At 38.6% G+C, this 20,365-nt stretch overlaps 1 protein-coding gene across 2 annotated transcripts in view; it reads right to left on the bottom strand.

Moving 5' to 3' along the window:
* The window catches only part of DYNC2H1 (dynein cytoplasmic 2 heavy chain 1), a 299,368-nt gene that overhangs the window by 159,680 nt on the left and 119,323 nt on the right, over positions 1-20,365 (bottom strand). For both annotated transcript variants that reach the window (XM_026505886.4, XM_026505887.4), the window contains 7 exons: positions 19,256-19,354; positions 17,770-17,893; positions 9,096-9,259; positions 7,299-7,418; positions 6,615-6,749; positions 4,938-5,081; positions 1,987-2,076 (listed from right to left, as the gene is read on the bottom strand). In XM_026505886.4, coding sequence (XP_026361671.2) covers positions 1,987-2,076; positions 4,938-5,081; positions 6,615-6,749; positions 7,299-7,418; positions 9,096-9,259; positions 17,770-17,893; positions 19,256-19,354 — 876 coding nt within the window. The remainder of the gene's footprint in view (positions 1-1,986; positions 2,077-4,937; positions 5,082-6,614; positions 6,750-7,298; positions 7,419-9,095; positions 9,260-17,769; positions 17,894-19,255; positions 19,355-20,365) is intronic.

Below are 20,365 nucleotides of genomic sequence, written 5' to 3'. Positions count from 1 at the left end.
CATAACATATCAAAAAATAAATCCAATGATTAAAAAATTTAAAAACAATTACAATAAAGTGGACTTGTTCTGTAAAGTAAAGCTTATTATTCTTTAAAATACCAAGAAAATCAACAAACACGGCAAGTAAGGGAGGAAGTAAAAATAAGGAGCTTTAATAAAAACTCAGAGGAGATGAAAAATATTTATAAGCCATAACTTGATAAAAAATAGACTAATAATATCCAGGGTTGACAAGGATACAAGGAAGGAGATACCTTAATTGCTCTCTGGGTAACATTATTAACTGATAAAAAAACTTATAGAAGGCAATTTGATAATATTCAACAAAATTTGAAAAGTATGTTTTCTTGGACCAGCAATTATACTTCCATGAAGAAATCTAATGAATAGAAATACCTATGTACATAAAAGTGGTTTTACAGAATTTCACTTCAGTCACTCATAATAGTAAAAAAATATATAAATAATATCTATCAACACAGTAGTAGATAACACAGCATATAACTATATTACGAATACCACACAATCACTAAAAACAACGAGGTTAACATATTTCTACCTATGGCAAGAGCTTCTGGAGCTGTCACAACAAAAGAGATGCAACAGAACAAAATACATAGTAAGGAAAAGAAAAAAACATGATGTATTTGCACACATGCACATGAAGAGAAAGGAAATGGACAACAGAGAACCAACCGCGCCTTGGACTGGTTCACTCTAATGGAGTGAAGCATCGGAACAGGGAGAAATGACCAAGGGCTCTTCTCTACAGTTTTTCTATATATAGTTCCATAAAGTTTGAAACTCTTCCAGAAAATATTTTAAGTTGTGTCTGTGTAATAAAAATGTTTAAGTATTAATGAGCAATAATACATTATACAAATGTTAGAGATGCCAACCTCATATCTATCTAAAATCATAACATTTTAGGGACAAAATGGACTTCGAGATCATCTTTTTTTTTTTTTTAAGATTTTATTTATTTATTTGAGAGAGAGAGAAAGGAGAGAGAGAGGGGAGAAGCAGGCTCTTCACTGACCAGGGAGCCTGATGCCAGATTCAATCCCAGGACCCTGGGATCATGACCTGAGCCAAAGGCAGACACTTAACCGACTGAGCCACCCAGATGCCCCAGATCATCTGCTTATAATTCCTCATGTATACAAATTAAAATTGGGGGCCAAACAGGTGATTTTTAGAAGGACAGCTAACCATAAGACCTCCAAAATACACATATATGCTGTCTATAGACCTATGTAGATATCTCCACAGTTCTCATTAAAGAAACATCCTACAGAAATGCCCAACTATAGGTCTGTGAGCTTCCAATAATACCCCTTGTCTCAAGTAAAGATCATCAACATTTTGTCTCTCCTCATAAAAGTTACTGTCCCTTTCTAAAGAGTGTATTAACTATATCTTTTCCAAGATTTTCTAAGAACCCTACATAACTGGACCATAATAACTCTATTTCTCTCATGTAGTTAATTGCCTCTACAAAGCTCTCCCTCAACCTAAACCAACCTATACCCAAAGACTGGTACTTAAAACAAAATCCTAAGTGAAAAGCCTCTGTTTTCTACAATATTCAAAAAATTTCTAAAATACATTTCATTTTATATTCCTTGGGGGCCCTTGTATACAAGATATCTGTAACAGATTTCATACTCAGGATCCGGCATCAGTTTACTTCCAAATGCCAGGAGTAGGAACTAGTTTTGACCCCCAACCTAGGGGACACTGGCAATGTCAAGAGATATTTTTTATTTTAACAACTGTGTAGGGGAAGTGATGCTCTCTCTCCCCTCCTCACCTGTCAGTCTCCTCCCGCACAACCAGATCCCACAATGCTGTGAGACCTTCTACTGAGCAATGACATCATGCTGGGAAAGAATACATTTCCAGCAGGGAAAGGGTTATACAATTTGACTGTAATACTGCATTAAATCAAAGTACAGGTAGTGAAAAAACAGTATTTCTTACCTTAAATAGACAACGGCATATATACTCATAGACCATATGTTTTAATGAGCTGATAAGAGACTGGATTCTCTGTTCTGTATTTTCAGAATCCTGTAGATTCCAATTTGAAAAGTGAAAAACCATTAGGAAATTTAAAACATTTAAAAAAAAACCATTAGGAAATTTATAACATTTAAATGATACCCCACTCTAATAAACTATTCCTCCAGACTCAAAGCTGGTTCTGGGACAACTCTTTGTCAACTCAAGGGACTAAACAAAGAAGTGCATTAAATTTGTACACTAATACGATAAAAACATTTGATGTATTTTTCTTTAATGCACAGGGTTAAGGCATCAGTAAATGAAAATTATAGTCAACTTCCAATAATACAATATGAATTGAATTTGATGATACCACTTTGAGACCTAACAGCATTAAAAATACTTCTATACGAGTATGGGTTAAACTCATTTCATTACTTGTATTATAATGACAATCCAGCCCCATAACAGAGTGACCAGAACCACCCAATACAGGATTTTCTCATCCTCGATATAAGAACCTAAACAATCTTAGACCACGCCTTCCATGTTAACTAAGGATGAACAATAACTCTGATGCTGATGCTAGTTAAGGACTCATAGCACTTTTAGTTTATCTGTTTTTGTACTTCCATTGTACAGGACTGGTAAGATTCGAAAAATATCACTAATGGCTATTTCCCCTGCTTATTGAAGAAGGGCTTGGTGTAGAAACGGGACGGAGGACATTGTCAAGGCTGGTCTGGTTCCCTACGTGTGACAGGAGTTTTACATCTCACCTCAAGGAGTACTTGGAGGATACATGCCTTGAAAAGAGCAATCCTGGTATCCTATTTAGGCTAAATTTTTGGCTTCCTTATGATTATAACTGACAAGAAAAAAACCTCGTAAGACAACATTATCAGTTTAGAGAAACACGACCAGGATAAGCAGGGTGGTGTGTGACAGCAGCACAAAAACCCACGAGCTGGTGCTCAGATGCAGCAGACCTCGGTCCGGCTCTGGTGGCACCTGTCCTACCTGAGAGCTCACGTGGGAAACAGCCTCTCCCTGTCACTACTCCCTCACGAAGACCACGTGTGACACGGAACCCTGGATCCACTAAAAGATACTCTATCGTGAGAAAGACTGTACACTGGTACAAGACCTAATGATCTCCAGCACACTGGACAGCAAGTTTTGTAGTCTACATATTTAAAATTATACTGATTTTTAAAATAAATTCAAGTGCACACACGCACACACATACACATGCACACACGCAAAGGTCATCTTATTCAATAGCCACACTATCGAAGACCAATGGTTTCCGAGGAGACACTGAGCTACGCACTTTTGTAAAGAGCACAAAATTACCAATGTTCTCACTGGGTTCACGCAGAACTGCTAACCTATTCATCAGTTCTCATATTCCTTCAAAGTCACTGACTTTTAACAGGAATATTCTTTGACTAAAGGACAAGAAAGAGCTTAAAATGAACTTATTGTATACTTTCTAAGTAATTTATAAGAAATTTCATGCAAAAATTTTGCATACACACACATTATTTTATATATATATAACCCATTGTTGGTGGAGATGAAGATGGAAAAGGCGCTCTCACTGCCTAAGTTCAATACACCAACAGTACATGTTTCCAAAGGTAATGAGACGGGATTTGTCAGAAAGCCTACAAACGGGCACTTTGGTCCCAGTCTTCCAAGTTTAGGAATTTAAGAAAACTACAGAAGCAACCCACTGAAAAAAAGAGAAACCATAAATGTCTGTCACTGTCTGAAACCATAAGCACGCTCTCTGACCTCTTTCTGTCAAGAGGCGCGGTCTCCTCCCCCACCCTCTCGATCATGGGCAGGTTTGTGACTGCTTCCGCCAAACACCAGACCGCAAGGTGACATCGACCCCAAGCTGACTTATAACAGTTTCTGCCTCACGGACTGGAATGCACATTAGGCCCCCAAGATGTCCTATCAGAAATCCGCTACTCTTGTGCTGTGAGCAAGCCCAGCACGGAGTCCTCCTCACCAAGCCCCCACCCCAGGCACCAGGCCTGCAAGGGGAGCTTTGCCCTCCCACTCCCTCTCTTCCCCTCACGTCCCAGCTGAGGTCCCAAACATTGTGAAACAGAGGTCAGCCATCTCTGCTTAGCCCTGACCAAACTCCCCACAGAACTCATGGGAGTTCTAAGAAAAGCACGGTCTGATCTGCCAAGTTTGGGGTCCAAGGATACTCAGCACAATCAGGAAAACACCACACGGCACGGTCTGATCTGCTAAGTTTGGGGTCCAAGGATACTCAGCACAGACAATCAGGAAAACACCACGCGGCACGTGCTCACAGGGCTCACATTGTACAGCCTCACGATCGTCAAGAATATTGTGCAGGTTTCCATTTATGGCATGAAAGTTGTCTGCAATGTACTAATACTTACTGTAAACACAGTGTAGTGGGATACCTTTAGGTTAAGACCATTTATATCCGTTAAGATAGGCTTCCCTCTATTAGCGCACACACTTGATGACGCATAGGATACTCCCCTATCCTCCTTAACTACAATACCTGGCAGGTAGCACAGCCCCAAACGACAAAGATGAACAATGAAATTTTCAATGTTGTTTTTTCCAAGGAATGAGACTATGTAGTAATTTCTTACCTTTATACCATTTTAATGATAATCTATTACTTATTAATTTGTACTCAGAATAGAAATCATTTCCGTTAAGATGACTGTCATACTGGGATAGTTTGTTAAGAACATAAAATACAATTAAGGAGCTAGTTTCTTTAAATAAGGTTTAAAATTGTTACATGTGGTCTTCTAAAACAGAATTCTAAACAAGTTTTCTCAGGAAATTCTTCCTCTAAATTAAGCACCTACTCAAGGGATCTCTCTTACCCAGTATCAGCTGTGGGGTCACGGAGGGCCTACCTGTTTGTTTTGCAGAGCTCGCTGGAAAAGTCGGAGAAATGCAGCCAAACTAAAACGGTACATGTTATTAATTTTGGACAAGTCAGAGATAATGAAGTACATCTTGCTGGCGCTCTCAGCCAGAGGAAGGTAGGCGTCCCGCTCCTGTGGATCACAGGGTGGGTGGGAAAACATCTTAGTGCTAGCGCTCTCCTGCCACCTGCAGGCCACTCCGTTCCTAGCTAGCCGCTCTCACTAGTCCTACACAGCGAGTGCAACAAATCACAGAACTGTATGACTACAAGGAATAATACCATCTAGTTCTTCTCATTCTTATAAAACTGAGGGCAATGTATTTAAAGAATTCTCTAGCTCGCAGATGACAGAGGAGGAAGTGGTTCACGGGTGACCATACAGAGGACCAAGAGCACTTGCATGACGGACAAGGCAAGGAGAAAGGTACGCAATTATGATCAGAGAATAAACAATGCGATCTTGTATTTCAAGAGAGAAGCGGTTTAGGTGATGCCAGAGGGCATGGCATCAATACCACTGCAGGAAAGGAGAGTTGCAACCCTGAGTCGGGGGAGGAGGGGGCTGGTACCACCAGGAACAGCAGTGGAAGCAGAGGCCAGAACAGGTGTCCGCATTCACCAAGGAAGCCCCAGCATTGTTCCGTGAAGGCACAGAACAAGCCCATGAGCACAGGGGCTTCCTCTGTAAAGGACGGGAAGGAATTCTGGAAGTAAATGGCCTCAGGTTCCAGATGGGACTCTCAGGAGTCCTTCTGATCTGAGCACCAGGATTACAAACGTGACGCTGGGAACGTTATGGGTGTGACTCAGTGATGCCTGCTCAGAAGGAAAAGGCCAGGAGGTTCAACATGCCTGTGCTGTAAAATATAAAATGAGAGGTGTAACAACACCGGCCGAGTTCAGCCCTGGTAGAGAAAACACAGCGGCTGGATTAGAAGCGGGCTATAATCTGTTCGTATTCTGGTTTCAACAGAGCGCTTTCCCAAGTGAAACAATAATTATGTTTAAGTGTACAATTTGGACAAGGGCTGAAAAATACTGAAAGGAAAACGTGACGAGGTCACTGAGACGATTGTCAAAGAATGAAAGGATGTCCTCAGTGAGGGCCCAGGTCAGGCTGGAGCCTGGGAAGTCAGAGGAACACTCCCTGTTTGGGTGTCTGTTTGCCTCCAAGCAAAGCTCAATCACTAGAAAGTAGGAAAAGAAAAGACGTATTGCTTTGAACTTGGGTTAGAATTTTACAAAAGGGATTATCAAAAGAAAGGCAAAAAGCATTTTAGGCCATAGCATTTTAAGGGAAGATAATATTTTTAAAGGAAAAGACACCCTACAACTCAATATATTTAATATGCCTTAATTTTAAAAAGCTCCAGGAATGGCACAGATGCTTTTAACGGTCATTTTCAATACTCTCATTTTCAATTTCAGAACTTGAGGTAATGTTACGCCAGAAGTAGCAGGGGCCGGCAGTCCTTCTCGGCGCCCTGAGCACCTCACCCCCCTCTACGGCAGGATCAATCAGACCCATGGCTCTGCGGTTTCTGAAGAGCTTTCTTTTTTTTGTAATCGTCATTCCCCTGACTCTATACTGTTTAATCATAGTAACATAAAGTTTAAGAAAACATGATATATGATCACAAAAAAAAAAAAAGGAAGTAGTTACTTGGTCAAGGGAAATTTGGAGTTTGTGAGATTCTTTAAGTGACTCTTGAATAAGTGCACTGCTTGCTTTCGTCTGATTCAAAGATTCAATCAAATCCTTATTTTCCAAAATATTCCCTTGGGATGTGGCAAGTGTCTGAAGCAAAAATTAATAAAATAATGTGAACATTTTCATACATATTAAAATAACCAATTAAAAGCAGCTCATATTAGCCATCATTAATTTGATGTTTACAAAAACTTTTGTTATTTTAAGAGAATTTCAACATTTTATAGCTTATGAGAATGACAGAGTAAATCATTATATGCTATATCAAAGCATTGCATATGTATTAATTTTATCTAATAAAAATAAAAACAAAGTTACAGATTAAATCATAATGTCATGCTACATTTTAATACTGCTTGAAATTCTAAGCATATAATAATTATTAGTGAAATAATATGGTACAAAGAGAGTAGTACTTAAAAATCACTTGTCTTAGACATTAATTAGCATTACTTCTTAAGATCTTGTATTCCAAGACATCTACTTTTTTCTCTTCATATTTTGATTTTAAGATATATATTGACATGTCTTTGACAAAACAAAACCATGTAGAAGGTATTATTAAATTAAAAAAAACGTTAATTATATTCATTAAAAAATGTAATATAAAAAACATCCTGAATAACTAAATTTTACCTCTAAAAGAGATTCCTCAAGCTTGGCTAACTGTATTTTCTTATCTTCTTCCTGTTGTAATAGTTTTGTTTTCTGCTCCTCTAAGTCAGGTTTCTCATGCTGAATAGTTAAAGCCAAAAGCTTAAAAAAAATTTTTTTTAAGTCAAAGTTATTTTAGTGGTAAAGTTCAAACAAAACAAAACATAAACTTCCCACAAACAGGCCTTGTGCTTGACCAAATACTACAATTATTATATTATGTAACTCATTTGATTCTTTCTGGGCAAACATGAGACACTTCACAGTTATTTCTGACAAAAAAAGAGGCAAAATAGTTAAACTGATCAATAAAATAATAAATATTATAGGGTATCTGTAAGACATTGCATTACTTAACATATCAATATGTAATATTTAGTTCTAAAATTAGATTAAATATATAGAAACTATGGAAACTAGTTGTTTTTTAGTGGCCAATATTCATATAAAGAAATAAAGAGATCTCTTACTTAAAACACTATATCATCGCAATCTCAACAAGATACCACTTCATCCCCATTAGGATGGCTACAATTAAAAAGACAAATAACAACAGCTGATGGCAAGATGGGGAGAAAGTGGAATCCTCATACGTTGTTGGTGGGAAAGTAAAGTGCAGCCACTTTGGAAAAGTCTGTCTGTTCTTCAAAATGTTAAACACAGAGTTATCTTAAGACCCCATAAGTCCACTAAAAAACAAACAAACAAACAAAAAAACCAACCACCACTGAATTGCACACTTTAAATGGGTGAATAATTGAATCTTAACAAAACTATTTTTAAAATGCTATGTCAAATTCTTCATTTTGAAACTTTAAACTTGGGGATGACACTGGCAGTCATAAAACATGTAAATGCAAATGTGCTGGACAAGCATCCTCACTGAGCGCTTCTCACAGATCTGAACAGCCCCTTTCAGGGTGGGGATGGATAGGTTCTAGACAGAATGAACAATTTTGTCAGTTAGTTCTGCCATGCTTTGAGTAATCCTGTCATAGTTTTACTTCTAAGAAGTATCATCAAGTAAGACAAAAGATACCATCCATAAAAATACATGCTGTGAGCTATGTTATTATAAGAAAAAATATTTAAAGGAAATTTTTAAAAATTATAATTAAGTAAAAATTGTAACAAATATATATACTATCATATTAAATCAAAACAGGAAGAGTCTACAATTCTTAGATGAGTAAAAAATAGAACAACTCCAAGTCAACAGGCATAATGGCCTTAAAAGGAAAATGAATGAGGAACTATATAAGTAAAAGCGTAGATATAAAAAGTCATTTTGAGATTCACATAATGGTCTAAATTGTAAGAAGTCATACACAGATATGAAAATTCAAAGATGCATATGTTCTAGTGTGAAAAAAAATGTCAGACAGGGAATCAAACACCCGCCCTCAACCAGCCCAACAGGTCAATTGAATGCAATTCTCACATTTAAACTTCAGTTTTCACAATTAAAACAGAAAAAGTAGCGCTGATCTTAATCTGTGATCCTTGTCTCTCTCAAACTCTACCACACATGACAGAAAGGGACCCTAAAGTTAATGTGCTACTGGGAGAAGCAGCAGTCTGATGTTGACAAGTGCACAAGGCTAACACAAATGATAACAGAAACCCAAACGCTTGACTAACTCACAAATATATTCGCAAGATGGTTTCAAAAGTTTAAATGCTAGTCAATTCCACAAAGTCGATTCCAATTCAGAATATCTACTGAGTACACAAAGCTAGGGGAGATTTCGGAGGTCACTCCTTGTTGCCCAGACGTACCTGTCCTCGCAACCCACTTCTTGTTGTAGTGAAGTTAACCTCTGTAATGATGGAGGCTGCATCTGGCGGGATGAAGGGATTCGGGTTTCTTGTTGACAAGAAAAGGCGGAATTCTTCATTGTAGTCAATAATTTTGTCACCTATTTGTACCACATAACGTGGTCCTATTTGTTTAAAATGACACAATTAGTTGGTTTCAATAGTCTGTCTTTTGCTTCATGACATTAAAAAATATATTAACCAGAATGCCCTATTAACCAGCACATATACAAACAGGGCTAAACACTAGTCATTAAGACAATCTTGGGATACTGAAGCACCAAAGAAATACATATGTATACTACATTTCATTCCAAATTTTTCTAAAATGACTGATTATAGAGGACACAAAAAATAACGACTCAATTATATGCTATTCTTTACAGAATTCATCAGTTAAAAAGTGTTCATTAGGGGGCCTTGGTGGCTCAGTCAGGTAAGCGTGTGACTTCGGCTCAGGTCACGGTCCTGGAGTCCTGGGATCAAGGCCCAGATTGGGCTCCCTGCTCAGTGGGGAGTTAAAAACTTGAGATTCTCTCTCCCTCTCCCTCTCCCTCTGCCCCTCCCACTCACGCCATCTTCTCTCTCGCGCTCTTTCTAAAATAAATTTTTTTTAAAAGTGTTCATTGTACTAGTTTTTATGATGTACTACGTAAAGACAGAATGAGCTGGTGAAAACCTAGGATTATCAATATACGAGTAATTGCAAAGATGCCCATTATTAAGTTCAAAAGGATTTATTCAGACTTCCATGTACAAGTGATTTGAGATGAGAAATTAAACTAAGAAAAAAAGTTCTGCCTCGTAAAGGAGTATATTCCAAAATTTAAAAAAACAATGATATCCATTATACAACACATACAGAGAAATAAATCAGCAATTATACCCATGACTTAGAATTTTAAATTGACAATAAATAATTTATTTTTTAAGTACAAAATACACACATTCAAAGATTATTTTCAAAGGTCAAGAAAAATAATGTGAGGAATTTTTGAGGACCCCAGAATAGGTTAAATTTTACTTAAAAACGTTAATATGAAAATAATTCAAAAAGCACTCTATGAAAAAGGATAAACATCCGAAAAACAGTATCAAAACAATGTTGAACTACAATCATTATCAGAAAAACACAAATTTAAAAGCCCAATGAAACACCTCTACATCATGGAATGTTTCAAGAAAACTTAAGCAGGATAAATGCAAAGAAAACCAATTCTAAGGACACCATAATCAAACCACTGAAAATCAATGACAAAGAAAAGTTTCAAAGCATCCAGAGAACAATGACACATCACTTACTAAAGAGCAACAATAAAATCAGCAGGTGATTTCTCACAGGAATGACATAAGCTAGAAGATGAAGGAATAAAAACTTTAAAAAATATCAACCCAGAATTCCATGTCAGGCAGAAAAACAAATCTCCTTCAAAAATAAAAGAACAAGAAGTTTGTTTCTAGTGGGCCTTCGCTAAATGAAAGAGAAAAGGAAATGCTTCAGACAGAAGAAAAGTAATTTGGATGGGGATGAAGAGCACACTTGCCATGATGAGCCCTGAGTCGCGTACCCAAGTGCTCAATCACGGGATCGCACACTTGACACTAAGACTCCTGCAGGTGAACTAAACAGGAATGAAAATTTAAAAAAAGAAAAAAAAAAACCCTAGATGTAAATGAGGAGATGTGGAAATGATGGGAGAATTTGAGAACCATAGGAAGGATCAATCTGTGTTAAAAACAGTTATTATAACATCATGTGACCACAACAACATATCACAACAATAATGCAAAGACAGGTGGGGTCTACAGAGTAAAGTGCACTGCAGAAGTGGCAAAGTATTTATTTGTAGTAAAATAAGAAGTCAAAGATATATATCGTTATATGTAGGATGACCACTAAAAAATTGAAAATGTTTTATCAAAAAATAAAATCAGGTTAATTATAAAACTCGATCAGGTTTCACATGATCTGGTTAACTGCATTAAATTACACAACAAACAGTAAGACTGCACGGTGAGAGAAAACAAAAACCAAGTAATTAACTGAAGAGAGGTGCCCTTGAGAAATAAGAGCAACAGAAATATGAAAGTGAAAGAATAAAAATTATTACCATACAAACACTAGCCCCCCAAAGTAGTGTAACCATTCTAATATCAGGCTTTGAAACTTGATACATTTCTGGAGGAAAAGGAGGACATTTCATAATGATAAAGAAAATAACCAAACAGGAAAATATCACATTTTCAATATGTATGCACTCCAAAACACAACTTAAAAATATTAAAGCAAAAACTAAAAGAACTAAAAGAAAAACCAATTCAAAAATCATAGAACCTTTAAGAAATTCCCTCAATGATACAAAAAACAAAGCAAAAAAGAGTAAAGACACAGAAAACAACACTACAATTAACAAACCTGACATAACTCACTTTAGAAAAAATTAAAACAAAGAGCAAATTTCATATAATTTTCAAGTGTACATGGAAAAATTAATGAAATGTCCAATCGTGAAGCTTCAACAGGGTTCAAACAACTGAATACTTCAGATTAAGTTCTCTGGCCACAATGCTGAAAATCAGTAACAAAAAAGGGAATTAGAAAATGTCCAACTACCTAGAAATTAAATAACAACAATAAAGCTATATAATTCAATGAATTGAAGAAGAAATAAGAACTCTGGTATGAAGCTGGAGGAGGGCTGAGAGGGAAATTCACAGACATAAATGCATATATTAAAAAAAAAGATTAAGTATCAGTATCTTGAATTTTCCATCTCAAGAATCTGGAAAAAGAACACCAAAGGAAATCTAAGAAAAAATAACAGGAATGAAATAAGAGGAAAAACCAGTTCAAAAATACGATAAAGAGGGTGATGGGCATTATGGAGGGCACTTGTGAAACCAGTATTACACTGTATGTTAACTAACTAGAATTCAAATAAAAACTTGAAACCAAACAAAATTAATTAAAATTAAAGGATTTTTTCAAAATAAAGGAAATCAACAAAGTTAAAAGTTGGTATTTTGAAAAGATTAGTAAAACTGATAAACCCCCTCATTGAAGATGGACAGAAGGAAAAAAAAATGATCAAAGTCAAGAAAAAGGGAGACATCGGGGGCGCCTGGGTGGCACAGCGGTTAAGCGTCTGCCTTCGGCTCAGGGCGTGATCCTGGAGTTATGGGATCGAGCCCCACATCAGGCTCCTTCGCTAGGAGCCTGCTTCTTCCTCTCCCACTCCCCCCGCTTGTGTTCCCTCTCTCGGTGGCTGTCTCTATCTCTATCAAATAAATAAATAAAATCTCTAAAAAAAAAAAAAAGAAAAGAAAAAGGGAGACATCATTACAAAACCAACTGAAATCAAAATGTTATGAGAACATTATATAAAAAATACACCAATACATTTGGCAATTTGGACGAAATGAACAAGTAACTTCAGCAAACTTGACATACACACACGTTGTAGAAAACAAAACAAATCACGCTCGCTGGCAGTTTGCAGTGACAGATCCTCCTGAGACAGTGCACGGCCGTAGGAAGATGGTACAGAGACGCCGGTCACAGGACGGGGCTTACGTTAGGTGACTGGAAAATGGTTGAAGGACAGTGTGGTTCTGCTGGGGAATGGACGCAGAAAGTCCTATGACGGGTATCTTAATAATGTTTATCTAGGAGGGGAGAGAAGTGGAGGGAGACTCGTGATAATTGGCTAAAAAAAAAAAAAAAAAGTCACTCCAATGAGCTGGCAGAAGAAGATGTCTGGTTATTTGTGTGATATGGAGCATACTCTTGTTTGGGGGCTGAGGCTTGAGTCCGGTCACAGCAGGGCCTGTGTGATGCTGGTGCTGTGAAATGATTCACGTTCAACAGGGGAACACCACAGCTGGGCTGGGAGAGCCAGGCCAGCCTACAGCAGTCAGGCGCTGCCTCTCTCTTTCCCATTTACGCAACATACGGATACAAGCAACACCCATCTATGCTGTTGTAAGTCAGGAATGTGGTTACCCGTATGGGGGAGCCCAGCAAATAAGGGGGCTTCTGGAGTGCAGATAAAGTTCTATATCTTGATCTGGGGGCTTACACAGGTGTATTCTGTTTGTAAAAATTTATAAACTGCACACACACATATTTCAATAGAATGTTAAAACTGAAAAATACCTAGTTTTCTCAGGTGAATAGGACTAGCCATTTTGGGGGGAGGGACGGAACACTACTGCCATTCTGTACTATTTGGTTTTGTCAACTGTGCATGTATCATTCGGACATAAAATTTTTCAAAAATTTCCAAGTAAATGGTTGTCTGAAAAGGACCCTTGGAGTTAAGTCCTATGTCCTACTGTTAGAAAGTATCAGATGCAGAACTAAAAGCCCAACACAGCCTGAACTGCATCAGGCCTCGATTTACAGTCGAGTTAACCTACAGAGTTAACAGTGGAGTTCATTTCGACCATTTTCGCTTCTGGACACAAAATCATCAGTGTACTTTACAGAACTCTAGAAACACAATAATTGGGCACAAGTACAAGATTTGGTCTCCTGCTCTCTTTCCAGGGAAAGTCCGAACTGACATGTTTATTATCTTGGTTCTGAGCCTGGATCAGGTTTGAGAATATGGTTTGGATTGGTCAACATTCATAATAGATACGTTGTATCTGTTTCCAGGTCCAAACTCTTCAGAACTATATTATCATCTGACCTAGATAAATCCAGGTACCGTGTGAACTGCCATCCAGGTGCAAACATTCCACTACTAGGATAACACTCTGGTGGGTCTCCACGGACGAACTGCTCACACTGTACTGAATACCATTCAAGGCTGACTAGCTAAAGATAAGTAGGATGTAAGTGAGGACAAATACAAAACCCTGCCAACCAAATAACCAAACTGACAATGCCCAAGGAGACAGCCCACACAGCCCATTAAGAATAAACTGCTGCCTCTACAGTCACTGTATACAAAGAGAATAAAGATTACTTTGTTGGCCCATTAGAAGCAGCATATTCCGTACCTGGAATTTTTACTATTGCCTATTCATCTGGTCAACAAACGTGTGCCTGGGTTTGGATGGCGACTCTTGGCAAGGTTGCAAAGGGCAACCTTGGAAGAAATCTAAGCAATTATAAATCAATCACTGCCTTTGGCCCCTCTATCCTTCAGGTGCACAGAATTACAGATGTCTGCAAATAATTGCCGATAAGAAAATCCAAAGGAATGCTACAGCCATCCACTAATCCATAGCATTGAGTATTCCGTACAATGAGCTGACCTCGGGCAGTGTTCTTGGCAATAAAACATGTCACGCCAAGACTTACTGAAACAGATCAGTACGGAGATTTATAGGTCAGAGCTAGAGAAGCTAGCTCAACCTCAGCACTACTGGTAATCTGTGCGTGAAAACTATTTGTTGGGAGGAGATGTCCTGTGCATTCTAAGATGGTCCTGGCATAGAAATCCCAACTGTGACAACCCCATGGGGACAAAATCACTCCTCTTACAGAAACACTCATCTGGCTGTATTCAGGCCATGGGGCCATGCAGATCCAACTTGGCTCCACAGACATACTCATATGGAGAACCACCCTAGAAACAGACACAACAACAATTAATCACAGACTTAATCTCTACACTGCACATACATAAGCCCAGATGAAGCAACCATTACTAAAAGGAAACATCTGGACTAAAAGCCAACCACAACGTTCAGCCTTCATCTCTACTATGATCTCTGATCCATACTCAAGCCCAACATGGAAATGAAATAACCATAAAGGACTGGAATGACTAACAATGTTGTTAGTGAAACTTGAGCTATCTGCCAACTACACCAGCCTCTCCCTATACAACTTCTCAGTGGCTAGCTGATCCCTGGTCTTCAGTTACATACCGACACCACATGCGCACCGACCATCTTCATGGCTGAGTGACTAGCACACACGAATCAGGAAGTGAAAACAATGAGAACTTGAAAAAGAACCATGTCTTGCCCTTCCTTTCGATCAGGACGCACGTGAGGCGATTGTTGAACAGCCTCTTCTAACTCTGTTATTTTGACCTCAGTATGAAGAAAGGCAGTTCATACTGCTCAGATTAGGGACACAGGGACATAAACGAGACTGGACACAGACTCTATCTGACGTGGTTCTAGGACAACCATCCTCTGTCCCCAAAGGAAATGCATGACAACAAAATATCAATTCATGAGCAACTCAACACTCTGGAAAAGGACAATCTGAAGTATAGTCAAAGATGGTAAAAGACTTCAACTACTGTGATATGGATATGTCCAACCCTGGGGGAAAGCAGGGAAAAATAAGGTAAGAGCAGAGATTAATTCTCTTTTCCTAATTCTGAAATAAACAAATTAACCCAAACAGCTCTGCACAACCATCTGGAATAGTGGTTTATAATGTGAACCAATCAGGATGTGAAATGTATAACCTGGCACCAGATCCAACTTCAAGAGACCTTGTCAACCCATTCTCGGACAATGCCACAGATACTGCTAAAACCTGACACCAATCACATCTGATGGAGGCTCATATTTAATGAACCCTCAAGGGCCCAATATAGACTGAAGGGAACCAAATCCAGATGGCCCTCAAGCTTCATTTCCACTTCCCCTGTAAAACAGCATAGCCCCCCAAAAAACAAATAATCCAGTTAAGAAATGGGTAGAAGACATAAATAGACATTTTTCCAAAGAAGACATCCAGATGGCCGACACATGAAAAGATGCTCAACATCACTCATCATTAGAGAAATGCAAATCAAAACCATAATGAGACACCACCTCATACCTGTCAAATGGCTGAAACTAAGAACACAAGAAACAACAGATGTTGGCAAGGATGTGGAGAAAGGGGAACACTCTTACACTGTTGGTGGGAATGCAAGATGGTGCATCCACTCTGGAAAACAGTATGGAGGCTCCTTCAAAATAGAGCTACCCTATGACCCAGCAATTGCACTATTGGTATTTACCCAAAGGATACAAAAATACAGATTCAAAAGGGGCGCATGCACCCCAATATTTACAGCAGCAGCATCAACAATAGCCAAATTATGGAGAGAGCCCAAATGTCCATCAACTGATGAATGGATAAGGAAGATGTGGTGTATATATATATGATGGAATATTATTCGGCCATCAAAAAGAATGAAATCTTGCCATTCCAACAACCTGGATGAAGCTAGAGTGTATAATGCTACGTGAAATAAGTCAGAGAAAGACAAATACCATATGATTTTACTCACACATGGAATTTAAGAAACAAACCATATGAACATATGGGGGTGGGGGAAAGGAGACAGGGAAATAATAAGAGACTCTTAAAGATAGAGAACTGGGGGTTGATGGAAGGCGGTGGGCAAGGGCTGCGCTAGATGGGGAACAGTCATTCGGGAGGGCACTTGTGATGACGGGCACTGGGTACTGTACGTAAGTGATGAAGCACTGAATTCTACTCCTGAAAATCAATGTTGCACTGTATTTTAACTAACTAGAATTTAATAATTTAAAGAAAAAATAAAAGATAGCAAGAGCTAGCCCAACAGATCTGAGTTAGTACCGGTAAGGAACAGACTGACTGAGAGCAGAGACTGAAGTGTGGAAGGTAATTCCAGGTTATAAAGGCAAAAGTCCCACTACCAAAGTTCTCTTCAGAACACATCAACCCTTGCCAGGCCAAGCATGTTGATTTGTGAAGTAACAAGTGGTCAGTGAATGCATTTTTTGCTATGCTTCTGGTTTGCCCCACTAACTCCAATTTCTATTTCAAGCTTGCAGCGTTAGCATAAGTCTCGTAGTGCTAGTGCTGCATGTATGTATATATGAGTACGTGTCTTCAGACACACTTTGCATGACATGGTCTTGAGGTGAAGAGCATTACGTTCTAATCGTCAAAGGCTGGGTTAGGTAGCTGTGCAGAAAAGAGGAGACATAGCAGTCCTGAGACTCTATCCTTAGAAAGGCCTGCTTGTAAGACAGGCCCGTAATAGGCTTCTGGAAATCTGGATGCGGGGCAGGCTCTCATGTACGAGTGCTCACTGTGCACAAACTGTACTAAGAATGTGGTTTACTCGGAACACCTGCTTTTGTGCAGGGACTCTGGAATTTTGTCTCACACTAGGTGGAATGTGCTGACGTAAGCAGCCCTCAGTAAAAACTGTGCGGCTGAGCATCTAATAAGCTTCCTTGGTACGTGACATCTCACAGGTGCTGTCACAAGCTGGTCCTGGGAGAAGCAAGCACATCCTGTGGGACTCCAGTGGAAGAGGCTAAGAAGCTTGCACCTGTTCTTGACTCCTGACGTCACACTGTGCTTTTTTCTCTTTGCTGACCTGACTTCCTATCTGGTCCCTGCAAACCATCTCAGCCACCAGTGAGACTACTTCCAGCCCTGTGTCTCCTGGCCATACACTGTCCCCAGGAGCAGTCCTGGAGACCCTGACACAAGCCACCTCTGTAAAGGCAGGAGCTCGCTGACAGGGCCTGTTAGGCCACAATGGCATTCCCATCATTCAACCAGAAGAGTCAGCCTCAGCGGTAAGACAAAAGAAGCTCAAAGTCAGGTATGAAGTTAATTACCTTGGAAATGTGAAAAACAGTTACTCTCTGGAAAACGTCAAATGTTTACCTTGAGCAACCAGATCTCGTCTCAACAGCGGATACAGCACAGGCTCCACACCATCCATCTCTTGTATAACCAGCGTTTTCCCAAAGCGCACTGCCAACTCCAGAGCTGTAATAAAGTTACTATCCTGAAAAAATCAAAAGAACACACATTAATTCCTTCACTACCCTAATGTCTACCTTAATGTCTATCTTACAGATAATGAATATATTAATAGGAATAATATGAATATTTTAAAATTTAATATGCATGTTAATAATTCAAATTATTCATGATTGCTTTTCAAGGTATAAGTACTTGCTGATGAATCATTTTAATTGAATAAATTGTCAAACAGATTTCATAAATAATTTAAATACACATACAAAAAAAAGATTTTTACAACAATAAAAAAGCTTTTTTCAATCCTTTACTATGATTTCAAATTTCAACTTGATGCAGAAACAAATTTTCAAATTCTTTATATAAGTTACTCACCCAAGTATTAATAAGAACTACCTTGGTTATGTTCAATATCAAATACTGAACAGAAGTGGAAAGACAAATGATGAATTCTAGCCAACTTTCCTTGGTGTGATATGTGATTAGGTCTAATCACTGTGGAAAGGAACTCTGGACAAAATTTTGTAACCGAGCAAGAATTTTAAGACTTTCTAGCTAGCAAAAGGGTTTTAAACATCACTTCAAGCCTCCAAGTGTGGTTACAAAAATTAAATATTTAGAATAGTAATTATTAAAATCTCCTGTAAGCCATAAGTGGCATTAAAGTATTTTATGTATTATCTAATTTATAGCTATTCTTAACACACCAATGAAGTAAATACCCCCATTTTATAAATGAAATACGTTTGAAAGAGGTAATTGTTCAAGCACCTAAAGAATATCTATGAAAGTGAGTACAAAATACACTAGGCCTTCCTCAAAGGGAAAACAAAACAAACAAAAAACACCTGACCCCAAATGATTTTCTCAGCAAGATAAATGTGGCAGTGAGCGGTCACTACCCCAAAAGACTATGACTACATTTTGCAAACCAACATGCCCAGTGTCAGGACACATGAGAGATGCTCGTTGGTGAGGTGCAGGGACTGGGGATGAGGAGAGGCGCTGAGAGAAAGCACCAGATGCTGCAAGTCTGGGAGGCTCTCTCCAAGCAGAGTCGGGAACTCTTAACTTCTCTAGGATCCTATACTCACGTCTTTAATCATAATGTAGCGTAAATGCTTATTTAACTGTCTCTCCAACCTGCCAGACCGGCATCACCACGAGGACAGGAAGTGTGACTACTTTACTCACTAGGAAATTTCCAGGGCTTAGATTAATGCCTAGCACGTATGAGCAATCAAATAAATATTCTCATCCCTTTTGTATGAAAGCCAGAAGTTACCCTTCCTTCCACGGGTCCCATGCCTTCTGAATACAGACCCAGAATTGTGTCCACCGTAACATGCTAGTACCAGGCGGTATCTCAACTCTAAGTCATACAAACCTGCTGGTTAATAACTTCCAAACGTGAGTCTTTCAAATGTGTCTTTAACCACTCTGTAGCTTGAGAAGAAGGGTCGATAAGGAATGGGCATACTTGACTCTAGTTCCGAAAAAGAAAAAAAATTATAAGCCTTCATCAAGTGGAAATAATTTCCTAAAAATGATGAGTCAGTTACTGAGTGTTCTCTCAGGCTTTGGAGAACGTAAATACACAACCCTAAGGAGGGAGTAAAGGTGCAATTTTTAGCTGCACCCAGAGTCTACATTAATTCATTTCATAGCTATCAGGAATTCATATTAGAAAATTAAATTCAACCACAGTGAAAACAGTCCTCTTCACTACATGGTAACTCAGAGAACGTATATTAACACTACAGTGAGCAAGAGCTCCAGTCCCTCTCTGACATCATTCATACCTGTCTTTGGCTTTTAAAAAACAGGATCAAATTATTCCAAGCTTTATATATTCTTTGGTTAAATAAACCATAAAAACCACAGAAGAGAAGTACGAACTCATCATAAAAGTATTATTCAAATAATTATCAATATAACTGTTTGTTTCAGACATTAATTCTTATAAAGCACTATATAGCTAATATTATAAAAGGAGAACCCTAGAAAAGACATAGCTTGTAGATTAAGATCTAATGAACTAGGAACTAAATTACAGGATACCCTGAAACAAATAGCAAGTTAGAAACCACTGACAATGCAGTAACACACGATGCCACTTAGCAGGTGAAAGGAAGCCAATTAGAGCGATATGATTAATAAAAATATATGTAAATACATCAATATATTTGGTAAACTTGAAAGTCTAATATTACATGTATTGTTACCCCACAAATCAGATTTAAATAACAACTGGCCTAATTTTTCTTAAATGTTCACACTTATTTGAAAAATGTGATGCGGTCGTGCGACAGGGATAAGAAAATGCGCGGAAGTGCAGGTGACAGGAAGACTTGGCCCCGAGGAGCGTCTAGTACGAGCACAGAGGCTACTTCAGGGACACACCAAGGAGGCAGAGGGTGGGGACCATCTGGCCCAGGGACGAAGAGCATTTTATCAGCAACATTGTTGAAAAGTACCCACAACTGGTGGCAACAGA

The sequence above is a fragment of the Ursus arctos genome, unplaced genomic scaffold (genome assembly GCF_023065955.2).
Source record: "Ursus arctos isolate Adak ecotype North America unplaced genomic scaffold, UrsArc2.0 scaffold_22, whole genome shotgun sequence".
NCBI lineage: Eukaryota > Metazoa > Chordata > Mammalia > Carnivora > Ursidae > Ursus > Ursus arctos.
This window is presented reverse-complemented; position numbering and strand designations above follow the sequence as displayed.